This window comes from Botryllus schlosseri, chromosome 12 (genome assembly GCF_051294905.1).
Source record: "Botryllus schlosseri isolate E-star chromosome 12, Bs_hap1, whole genome shotgun sequence".
Taxonomy (NCBI): domain Eukaryota; kingdom Metazoa; phylum Chordata; class Ascidiacea; order Stolidobranchia; family Styelidae; genus Botryllus; species Botryllus schlosseri.
In genome coordinates, this window is record NC_137247.1 from 3,630,667 (window position 1) to 3,643,737 (window position 13,071).

Below are 13,071 nucleotides of genomic sequence, written 5' to 3' on the forward strand. Positions count from 1 at the left end.
CTGGAGATGATGTGTTCGGAATTATTGCTTGTTGTGTTGTTGCGTCGTTGTAACAATAACAATATACTCAGCGCCTGAAAAATAAACGTGCGTATGTCCTTCTACATCGTACGTACGGCAGTGTTTGAGTAGGCGCGGTCCAGAATTCAATAATGACATGCACGTATTTTACAGATGATTTTAAGTTGAGAAAAGTATTACTGACATTACATACCTTTGAATAATTTTTTTTTGGCTAAAAACTAGCGGAAAATATCTACATTTGTTCTCGACTTGCAACCCAACGGCGCTCTTCAATGTACGATCCAAAACAAGCCGATGTGAACCGTGTAACCAATACATGCTTCCAATGAACTTGATAAACAGGTTGTGCACAGCAAAACTGAGATGCATGTGGCCTTTATAGAACTGCATCTAACTACAATTCTGAAAACATATCTGTTCTATGGCAATATCCCATCGGTGACATGGTCAACACTACAGATCCAGCAGTAATGAGAAATGCCCCGTGGATCTTTGGGGGCTTTGAGGAAGGACGTTCAGGATGAAAATGACCAAAATCGTTTGTAAAAGTGTTTTTATGTACTAAACATCATTTGGAATTACGCAAAACAAGTTTCCAAAAAAAAACCGTCCAAATCTGAACAACCCGAATGTACATTGTACGTGTAGTGTATAAGTAGGCGAGGTCCAGAATTCTATGACATGCATTTCCACTTTCATTCAGATTTCCTATTTATAGACAATGCGATCACTAATCTCTTATGCGATATTTATAGTTTCTGTCGCTTGGAACGTAGCATGCCAGCAACATGCGCAATGTCCTATCGGACAGTACACCAAGGTGATTATCAAGTTTATTCAACGTATATAGAGACTGCATATAGTTGAAAAGAGTAACGTTCAGGGTGTGTGAAATAAATTTGGCACACATTGCATAATCTATCACCTATACCTATATACTGCCTTACAGATGATTTGGTATTTTACGACCAGGCCTATTAACCTATATTTCATTGCAGTTTGTGACAATGTTGTGGTTCATCACAGAAGCGTCATTTCCAGTATGTTCGTAGCTTTATGCTATAAATGTTTCGGATGCTGTGATACGATCCATCGAGCGTTTCAAGGCCTCCTTGATGGCAAAAACTGTCGACGCTATTATTCTCGTTGAAAAATTGATGGAAAGGAGCGCGAAATTTCAGTGACCGAAAAAACCGCGCTCCTTACACGACTCGAATCATTACAATAATATGGGATTCGGATTATAGTACTCGAATCATTGTTCCCATACCAACCAGATTTCCATTTTCTACAGCCTGCACCTACTCCCGAGACTGGAATGAAGGCATGCAAACAATATTATTGCAGCAGTTGCTGCACGTCAAATCTAACTGAAGAGTTAGCAGTAGTTCCCCTCAAAGTTGTAGGCGGATTGAATTACAATCAATGCGGCGGACTGTCATTTATGTAAGTACGAAATATCTCTGTAAATTGTTGTTAACGCTCATGATGAATGTATAATACCATCTTCAGGTGTTCACAGTATATGGCGTATATTCAATGCTTTTATCAATGCTCCCCAAATCTCTCTCCGTGGCTGACTCGACTAGGGAGATTGGACAGAATGCCTCTGTGCGGTAGCTTTTGTGATGAATGGTTCCTTGCATGTATGGTAAGAACTAAAAAGTATAAGTTATTATTTGTAATAAGATATTCAATCGACGCTCTACAATGTACAAATGATGAAGATGTACAATGACCGGTTCAATATCATTATTATAAATATTGGTATTACTTGGCAAGTGGTGATTATGACCGATCAAGTCTGTTATACGTGTACCTTTAGGGTTGTTTTTAAAACAAAAATCAATTTAAAGCAAACATGGCCCTTGTTAAAACATGTTTTTTATCGTTATTTTTAGCCCTGCCGTCACGAATCCTTAATTGTGATGTCACAGTGGATTGACATAGACAATTGAAAATAGAGGTTAAATATGGCTCCTTCGACGAAAAAGCCTCTCGAAAACTGTCATAAACTATAGATAACTAACCTACGGATAGATACGCAACACCCGTCGTCACGCTTGCTTACCCGGAGGAAATTACTGCTCAGCAATCTGAACGCAACATAATTGCTAATCCCATAGCTGACGACCCGCGCGCTTAAATTCAATAAAGTTGGTCTTATTTGAAGGCTACTGTCGCACTGATTCCGAAAATATACATTAAAATGTAATCAGGGCAATGAAACCCCCTTGAAATACACCTCAAAGTCTGAAAATCGGCATTGTTCTGAACAATTGCAACCACGCAAGGGTCATTGTTATGGTCATTGTGTTGGGCCGCTGCGATTGCTTAGAACAATGCCGATTTTCTAGTCGGTTTATGTCATACAAAGATTTTTCTGACATTTGTTTTTTTCTGAAGCTCTGACTCACGTGGATACGCGCACCGATATCACAGTAACGTTTTCCAACTATACGATTGTGACGACTATGCGTTGATGTATCCCTTCACTCTATGGGATGCATTCATGTCTTATGCCTAATCCTACATAAGCCGACATATGCCGATAATCAATTTAATGTTCATTTTTCAGTACGATCAGACATGCGTCAGGGGTACGAGCTGGACAGCTGATAATGGCTATAAAGTCGTCGATGATCCAAATAACCCAACCAAGAAAGTGCTTGAATGTTGGCCTGGTGAACCATGCAGAAACTTTTTAGAGGTATCTTTTCGGTGAATCGATGGAATTTGTTCATTTTTTTTACTCGTATAAATCTGCTTTATTCGTGAATTTTTATTGTGTGACATTGGACAATTCATTGACTATAAATTTCCATAACGTTTCAAATGTAGGCCTATTACCATGTATTTTATATAACGGAGGCCATAGTTACAGGAATAAAAACTTATATTAACCAGCACACAGTGCATGCCCTGATACCGAAGGTAGAATTGTATATATACGCACGGCATGAATGTTTTAATATGGCGCGTCCATATTCTGCTTGGAGCCTCAGATTTGAAGCCAACGGAGTGAAGTGTATCAATCGGCAATCTCTACATGTCATTTACTGAACGAATTTGCAGCATGCAGATATTTATTAGTAAAAAATTTCATTGACAAGAGAGATCGGTCTATATATGCATATAAAAGTGTAGTAAGCCATAGGTATGGTCCTCTACATCCTATAGGAAGTAGGATCTAGGACAGTGGTTCTAAACCTTTTCGTCTTCGCGGACCTCCTTTGGACCGTCATGAAACACGTGGACCTCCAAGTTTAAATTTAAATTTACCTCACTTATCGTTCAACCGTCATCTGTCTTAAGCAAATATTGAATGTGGGCAAGTGATAAACAGCAATGGAATGACTTTTCTTGAAAGTAACATCATACTATTTATGTGTAAATTGGGAAGACTTTCATTATTTCAAAGCGAATTATGTAGCCGTATATAGCCGTAAATATGCGGCCGGGTCTTGAAAATCTGCGCCGTCGATTTGATATGAACGAGTCCCGAAAATCCATTTCCACAAATATAGGTGGAGGCGAATATAATAATAACGCGTAACGCTTCCGACGACACTTTTGGGTATGATCGCCACAAAATATGGCACAAAAATTGAGAAACAAAACATATTAACGACAAACCTAGGGAGTTCTATCTAGCAGCTCATCTTGAAGTTAAGATTTTCATACACACTCAGAACTAATATGGTCTCCATAAGGCAATCGGGTACCATCTATTCTATAAATTTTCTTGTCGGTACATTGTAGGTTATCTTCTACCACCAACACGCCTCTGTACTGGTTAAATAAGATTGGTAAATAGATCGGTTCAATGACAACATCACCGTCTATCGCGAGGATGAATGTTTCCTGCCCGTAACCTTACCTACTGATTTACATAAGCCAGACCGGTTCATATGTATGTATGCCTATATCCTAGCGCTAGCCCAGTGTTGTTTTGTTTGTCAAGTTCTGTGTCGCGGTACATTAACTGTAGCCGGAACTTATTAACATCTACCTCTTATTAATCTCTGAAAACTTGAAAAATCTGATATGCTGTACGGGGCCTATATATTTAGATAACGGTTCGTGCATGCATTACTATGCGATGGTTTAAACCAGGGATGGCCAACCTTTTCGGCCAAAGGACCACATGAGATTTACGAACCATTGCGCGGATCACTTAAACGTTGATGACCTTTTTTAGTCTTCCGATAGCAGCGAACCGGATTAGGTAACGGTGAAAACAATGCCTATAATAATACGCATCAAAGTCAATAACAATTATGACATGGAGATCCACGTGCATCCATGACGTAGAGCGAAAAATTTTCGAAGGTAAAGAATGAATTCGGTCAATAATTATGTTACTTTCATATATTGCGGGTCGCTTCCGCATACAGCCGGTCTCATTTGGGAAGGACAGGATTATTCGGCGCTTGGACTTATAAATAAAAAAGATTTCGGCTAATATATGCGAAATACTGTACTTTATGGTCATATACGATGATCTACGAAAACGTGGCTGGCCCCTGGCTACGCCAAAGCGTCGGAACTGATATTTTACTCATTAAAACCCACATCTCGCGGTTAGGCTTATCAAATTCTGGTTATTTGGTTTCGGTAATTTATTTTTTGATAATATGACCAATTTCCAGAATTACACCGCGGGCCACGGGTTGACCGCCCATGGTTTAAACGTTTGTGTTCGGTATGCGAACGTTGACATATAAGAGATTCACATTCACGAACTGTGTTTTCTAGTAATCCTAACATCCATGATCAAAATACACACTACACAGTGTATTTCGACTTCATATCACCCGTTACATGACGATGTCAGCAGGAAAACAAATCGAACAAAAAACAAGAGAAACCTTGTGACGCCAAGAATTACACTGATTTATGTAGATTTTCTTGTCATATCAAGCTATTTTAGCGCAGGTCAGTAATAAAATGCATTGTTTCTGCAACTGGAATTGGCATTGTGAAGTCACGTTTCATCATAGGGACGTTTGTAGGCCAACGTTCTTGTTCAATGAGAACCTATCATTAACCTCTATCACCCAAGCCTTTAAGCCACTGGTTCCCAAACTGTGGCAAGCGTACCACTATAGTGGTACGCGGGCATATCAAATGGTACGCCAGTAACTTATTCAGCGAACCTATAAATTTCTTAATAATTGAAAAGAAATATTCAGATCGAGATTTCTAATTTGCTTTGCATCCAAGCAACGGTGGCCCCACCAAACTAGATCGTACAAGTGAGGCAAGAAAAATCTTCATGTCCTCAGTTACTGAGAATCTTGAATGCAATAATGACCTAATGACACAAGCAATGTAGTATGTTCGATGACTCACGGCTCAATGGCGGTCCGTGGTTGAAAACAATGAGACGCAGGGATGGTCACCATTGCGCAACTGCAGGGCAAGCCAGGAGAGATCCATATACTATCAAAAGCTCGGAAAACTCGTAAAAAAATTTCATTCGCTTTGCTGTACCGGGGTTTGTTAATCATCAAGCCTTGTCACAATTTAAAAAGATTGCATTCCAGATCATCCTATACCCAATCTTGCCTTCACAACAAACCATTTTTGCCAAACAGATATCGGTTGAGCTAGTAACCTGTGTTCCGGTCGTGGGCTCGGTAGAAATCCTCGAAATGGTACAAGCATACAGAAAGTTGGGCAAGCACTGCTCTGATCATTCCTAATTATCACTGACGTTGCCATCTGCTTTCAGCTCTGCTGTTTAAACAATTTCAGATATACCACGACGGCCAACACTTCTGCACCGAGATGTGGCCGGGCACTGTAGTGTACGAAGAGAACGAATCAAAATGCATGAATCCAGCCGCCCAAGACCAAGCATTTAATGAAGCGGTTTACGCAGCGGCGGCTAATAGCTCGCACGAATATGTTACCTGCGCTGAAGGTAATGAATTTGCAAGCGAGCGATTCGTTCGTTACAATGAGGGTTGCATTTAAAACAATTCATGTTCAAACACATCAGGGATATATAGAATTATATATCCCTGTAAAACATATTTTAAACAGAGATTGAGATTACTGGACATGGACAACGATCTAATATAATCGACTTCACCATCCGTCACATGCCGCTTGGCTTTGTCGTTTTGTCTTTCTATGTTACCTTCTGTAACTTTTCATTCAGTGTGCACGCCTCGTCTTTACGTCGCCTTGGCCCAGGTTGGTGTCTGTTTTGAAGACTACTCCAAGTCAATTCGACACCTTCCCATCTTTTCATTGTATCGCAATCTTGTGGTGTTGATTGGATAAAAATAATAACAAACGGAACTGAACGATATCCGTTTGAACTGGAGTATATAATCTACTATATATGTATAAATTAAACCTTAAAATATTTACTTGACGCCCGATGGTGGACTGGTGGAGTGCATGAGCATTGAGCAACGTACATGCCGCGACCTCCGATAAAATTGCGCGAATGTTTTTTTTTCGAATAACGATGCAACTTTTGCAGTGACTTACATTGACACTGGCGCTGTGATTAGTATCGTGATCGGTTGTCTGGCCGCGCTAACCCTGATATGCGGTGGAATTGTGTACTTCTACAGGAACAAACAGAATCCGAAAGAGAAAACTGTTACCACAACCGCGCCCAAAGGTAACTGTAACGAATTGATATCATACGACTGCCGCTGTTCTGCTATCAAACTACTACTACTACTACTACTACTACTACTACTACTACTACTACTACTACTACTACTGCTACTACTACTACTACTACTACTACTACTACTACTACTACTACTACTACTACCTATAACATATACAGTTCGTTCCTAAGACAGTAGGCTATATTTGATAAATCTACAACAAACGCAATTATGTATGCTAGTAAAAGAACTGATGAGCTGTTCCGGGCTCATTGCCTCAAACGTGGAGACTATAGTCCATTATTATTTAATACTATGGTAACGTGGGCGGTACCACTGCCACACACCATCGCGTTAATATGCGCGATATATAGTGAGTGTAGTCTCAATGAAGATATGATTTTAATCGAAAAAGGTCAAATAATGTGTAATTGAGAAAGAGGCCAAGGCAAGAACACACTTGGCCATAATATATAATACTTACAATAAATTGAGGTTGCGGGAAATAGACTTAAGGCGGGCCTATTAAGTTGATCATAACGTCCAGAATGACGAGGTCACGATTTTGAAATGAACAATTGGGATCAAACTACTCTTAGCCCTCTCATGGTTAATAACCATTGGTTATGAATGTTGTTACCGGTTATGGTGGTAATACATATAAATCAGATTCAGCGCATGTGTGTATGGTCAGGGCCGTAACAGCACTTCGTCAGCCCCTCCCCAAAACGTTGGCCTTGGCCCCCCCATAGGGTGATAAACATAACTTCTGGGGGGCTTTGCCCCCCAGACCCCCCTTCGGCTATCCGCTTTTTGACGCTATTTGACATGAGCATTGGGTGTCCGTTTTGTGGGTCAGCTTTTCCCGCCTAGACGCGCGAAGCGCGAAAAATTTCAGTAAATCATGATTGAATCGGCCAATATGATCGGGAATTACATATACTGCTATCAATTTTGATCCTCTCTCTACTCACGCAATCAGATTTACCGGTAGAGCTGAGCGAGGTCTGTTTTAAAACGTAGGACCGCCCAATAATAATTAGACATCTTCGGGCGTACCCGTTGGCACGAACGAAACAGCACTTCGTCAGCCCGCCCCCCCACAAAAATTGGGTTTTGGGTTCTCATAGGGTGATAAACATCACAGTGTTCGCTTTTGCCACGAAATTAGCTGCACTGTTTAGTGAGCCAGCTCGAAGCGCGAAAATTTTCGATAATTCATTATATAATCGGTCAATAAGATCGGGAATTGCATAAATATTGCTATCAATATCTTGTCCTCTATGCTCACGTTATCAGATTTACCGGAAACTGTAGGGCCCGTAAATAATAATTAAACATCTTCGGGCGGGCGGACCCGTTGGTATGACTTCGTTACATGATTTTATTTCGTGACCTCGTGTCTGCTATATCAAAAATATAGAATCGCTCAAACGTACTAAACTAAAAGACGCACACGATTTCAAATTGCTATTTCTTCACTGGCATATATTTTTCCTGCTGGATGGTATTTGTCTTATGAGGTTCAGATTGCCAAGGCAGGAACATATGGCGCCAGTCATTTAGGCGCCTATGGACAATTAAACCTATTATTTTGTATATATAACGAAGTTTTCGGTCTGCGTAAGGGCAGTCCGTTTCGGCCAAGCTTTTCGCGCTGCCGATCGTTCTGGCACACTTCTTGGAGTCGCATGGAATAAGCTCTAAATCGTTATATATATTGGTGCGTAGTGGCGTGTTAATGGCCAACGCCGATATGTCCATTTCTATAAATCTTGCGTGTTTTTTCTTGGGGGAAGAGTACCATATAATCGAGATATTTGGCAACTTTAAATCGCGCGCAGCGCGAAAAATTTTGGAAAAGATTGCATAAATTTTCAAAAAATACTCTATAATAATTTATGCTAATTCACGAAATAATCTGGGGCCCCTTCGAGCTCGGCCCCCCCCCAATTGGGGGGTTTGGGGTGCGGCAGTTACGGTGCTGTGTATGGTGCGAATGCCACCGTCGTTACCAGGGCAGCATAGATAGCCAACTTAACGTAGGTCATAACCCCCAGAGGGCGATACAGAGCCGAAATAAGAATAAATTTGATACAAGATGATAACATTATCGAATGTTAACATTGTTTACATTCGATAATAACACTTCTGCGAAATGTTCGGAAACTTACGCACTTTTCAGTGAAGAGAAACCTATTAAAGCCCTTCTATGAATATGAACGCGAGTTGACATACACCATACACGTCGACGACCGAAAGCAAGCAATCAATAACGGGAACATTGAACACGTAACTGTAGCTTCCCTGCTGTAGAGCCACAATGGCCTCTGCCGTCCTGGTGACAAGATCAATCATGTGGAGAGGCCTACATTATAGTGTGCATATAATTTGAGGAAGACTGTGTTCATGTTCATTAGGGCTGTTCAAAAATAACTTTTTTTCCTGAATCTTGCTGGTTACTTGATTAAATCGTTAGGTTGCCTTAAAAAACGACGCATACCAAATTTGAATTCATTCCGACAAATATTCGCGGGTTACGTAGAGTTTGAAAATTTTGGATTTGCCCAGAAACGCAAAAAATTTTTTTTTTCAAATTTTTCTGCCAACCCCATGAAATTGTTGGGCTGTCTTCAAAAACTATGCAAAACAAATTTGACTCAATTCCAAGCCGTAGAAGCGGAGTTATTTCAGTTTTTATTCGATAATTCTGGGATTATCCTTGATTGGGGGATAATCCAAGAATTATCACCGAAAAACTGGAATAACTCCGCTTCTACGGCTTGGAATTGAGTCAAATTTGTTTTGCATAGTTTTTGAAGACAGCCCAACAATTTCATGGGGTTGGCAAAAAAATTGAGAAAATATTTTTTTTGCGTTTTTGGGCAAATCCAAAATTTTCAAACTCTACGTAAACCGCGAATATTTGTCGGAATGAATTCAAATTTGGTGTGCGTCGTTTTTTAGGCAACTTAACGATTTAATCAAGTAACCAGCAAGATTCAGGAAAAAAAGTTATTTTTGAACAGCCCTAATGTTCATACGTCAACTTGAAGTGGTTGCTGTGTAAGTTTATACATTTATGTGTGCATTCGTCGCAGTAGGTTGGGTGATAGTAGCTATCCTCTTCTAACAGTTATATAGATCTACGACCGAACGGCTCCACAATCAATATACTCCTTTATAGATGCCGCAGGATCGGAGGAACTGCAAGAAATGAATCCATTGAGCCATCCTACCGAGGAATAAAGCTCTATACCTACAAAGATGTAACTTTCTGATACGCACCCGGTCGTTTCATAAGACTTTGACTACATGTCTGCGTTTACCGGAATGAAGCTCGGGATTAACGGCCTTGTTGTCGACTTTTTTGTAATTCACAATACCGTAATAGAAGTTCTTGCATACTTTGTCATTTTATACTGAAATCAACTTAATGCAACACAATACATTTCTTCAAGAGGAGAGCGACGTTATAACGTACTGGAAGGGCTGCTTCTGCTAATATAATTTCACTTTGACTTTACTCGGCTCGACTATGGTAGATATCTGTTTTTGATTATATATCATTGATTGGAGCGAAATAGGGGTCTCCACCATGCGGTCCACGAGGTCCGTGGCAGTCCGTGTCAATTTCTTCATAAACGCTGATATTCACCCGTGGCGAGATAGTGCAGTGGTGTAATCCGCGGCTACGACACCAATGGGGTGCGGGTTCGAGTCCGACCGAGGTCGACTTCTGAATCCCGATACCTAAGTGTAGGAGGTTTACCTAGGCTCCTCCTCGCCACCTCATCCGCGTCAGCGGTGTCTTACAAAAAGCCTAGAGGTGGGCCGTGCTATAAGTCGGCAGTTACGGGAAATAAGAAGAATATCGGCCCGGTGTAAATGACAATAGTAGTCGACAAACACCATGAATACCCAAAACAAACAAACAAACAAACAAACGCTGATATGTTGATATTAATATTTTATGAAGGGTTTTTTATACCGCTTCTTCCGCCATGAACACAATCTCATGATTTGGTGTTGGTTAGTAACGCAAGGCTCGAGAGCTACTGCGACACTGATTCCGAAAATACAAATTAAAATCTTGTCTGGGATATGGAACCACCTCAAAACAGCCCTCAAAATCTGAAAATCGGCATTGTTCGAACAATGGCACCGCCGCAACACGATGAACGTAACAATGCCAATTTCGTCAAGCGATTGTTCAGAAAAATGCCAATTTTCAGACTTTGAGGGATGTTTTGACGTGTTTCCATTTCCCTGACAAGATTTTAATTTGTATTCTCAGAATCAGTGCGACAGTAGCTCTCGATTAAGACCAGTTTCATTAAATTTCCCCCCTTGGGTCGCAAGTTATAACACCACCAATTATGCTGCTTTTAGATTGCTCAGCAATACGTGTAACTGCTGGCCGGAGCGTAACGACGGGACTTGCGTATCTATCCGTAGGTCAGTAATCTATAGTTGAACACGCACGGTTAGCCGACTTCCCACATGTATAGTCTGTTTCGTTCTTGCTATTCTGTGATTGCGTGCAAATCTCACACCAGAGAGTGACTAATTATTCATAAACGGAGAGCTGAATAATCCGAGCAAACCTTTAAGCAGATAATTTCTGAAATTGTCAAAATACATGGTCGTTTAGCGCTGTTTAGTGCTGCCAGCGCCATGTGGAGAGTGGCCTGAAGTAGAAAAGCGAAGTATTTCAAAGAAAGACGTTATAATGGCGTGAAAAATTGCAATGCACGAAAAAAGTGCACGGTGCAGAACCTACTAAGGTTCGTTTGTGAACGTAAACCTCTAAATTGCAGAGGTTCAAAGACAGAACACGAACGTGAACCTCACATTCACACCATCCCTAGTTTCTACGTTCAAATAACTTTAATCGACCACAGATGTCTCATTGACTTCTACAGCTATTAAATTACTTTACGTTAATAACTCCATTAAACGCTGTTTTGGTCTCTATATACTTTAAACTTTAAGTTTACATTAAATACGATTTATTCCTTTTACAGGTGAATGGATACGCGATTAACGTATTGATTCAGGAATCCGGCCCGCCAAGTAGCCTACTTGATTTTCCCATATCACGTTCGCCGAATGGCGAATGTGCCAGCCCCTGCTCTACACCTATTTCTCTGTACGTTATCATAATCATTAATTATATGTATTGAGCTCTTCTCGGCCCCAAGGCCGAAGAACGACTTCTGTCACCCATCAACTTTCTGTCAGATCATGGATTAATTTTCCAATTCGCCCACATGTTGAAAATTACTTAACATATGTCCGACTATATAAAAGGAGTAGATGTAGAAGGATTAAGCAGCAATCAAAACATCTGCATTGTCGGTCAATAGCGATCAAACTAAATCAGAGTAAGGACGGGTCGGGTAATCGAAAGTACGTTCATACTGAGCCGACAATATCGCGATCGATGCCATTGTCACACGGTTACTTTCACAATCATAGGGCTGATTTCACTGACAACGTATCGATATGCACATTGCGATCAGCCTCCATCGAGTTGTGAAGTGTCGCTTCAGACTCTAACCGCAAGAATGGACATCTAGCTACGCAGCCCGGAAATATGCAAACGACCTCACATAATGAAATGAAATCGACTGCAATACACTTACACTTCCCCCTGGTGGCGCCCATTGCTCATATTCATGAGCCGGCCATGGAACTTTAAAACCTATCGTTTTATCACGTACCATAATACGTTAATGTCCGAATTGGATATATTTCCCTGTAGATGGATCATTAGGAGCGTCGCAAGCCTGATCATTGATACAGACAAACAATATTATTGCCTTCGATCCAAAAATTCGCAACCAAACTGAAAATTGAACAGAATAGTACAAACAACTGGACCATGTACACTTGTACAGTAAAGTGACAGGGTATAGTCACCGAACAAAATGGAATTCGCGATACGGACCTTTAGCCAAAATAAATTAAATAATTGTCAATAGGTCATAAACAAATAACAAAGTAACATTGAGCGAATAGAAGGCTCATTTAATAAGCCTACGTCCAACATGAAAATATTTATCGAAAAGAATCAAGCAATATTGAAACATATCGTCATGTTTAAAGCATATCAGATCTGCAAGCATGCAGGCTCCATCGCACAAACTGTGGTTGTGGTGATCCATCCGTGAAGTCAAATGTGGTATGAACGGATTTGACGAGTTTAAGCATGAGGTGATTTACGGACGCGTACTTCAAGGGCATGGAATTGTTCACACGCTAAAAAGTCGATAAGGTGAACCCAGGTCACGTATCGACTTTCTGTCGATAAATTCAGTGAAATGGATAATATTCGACAGAAAAATCACAACCTTTACATTGATTATACAACCGTCCTCTCGGGTATATAAAAAGAAGATGAATC

General features: G+C 40.5%; 1 protein-coding gene across 1 annotated transcript; it reads left to right on the forward strand.

Moving 5' to 3' along the window:
- The first annotated feature begins 710 nt into the window (after positions 1 to 710).
- Positions 711 to 10,188, forward strand: LOC145452397 (riboflavin-binding protein-like). The gene is made up of 7 exons (XM_080330590.1): positions 711 to 844; positions 1,319 to 1,470; positions 1,537 to 1,675; positions 2,603 to 2,734; positions 5,785 to 5,953; positions 6,524 to 6,667; positions 9,850 to 10,188. Exons 1-7 carry the CDS (start codon positions 746 to 748, stop codon positions 9,909 to 9,911), a joined length of 897 nt encoding a protein of 298 aa, XP_080186716.1. The 5' UTR covers positions 711 to 745; the 3' UTR covers positions 9,912 to 10,188.
- The last annotated feature ends 2,883 nt before the right edge of the window (positions 10,189 to 13,071 follow it).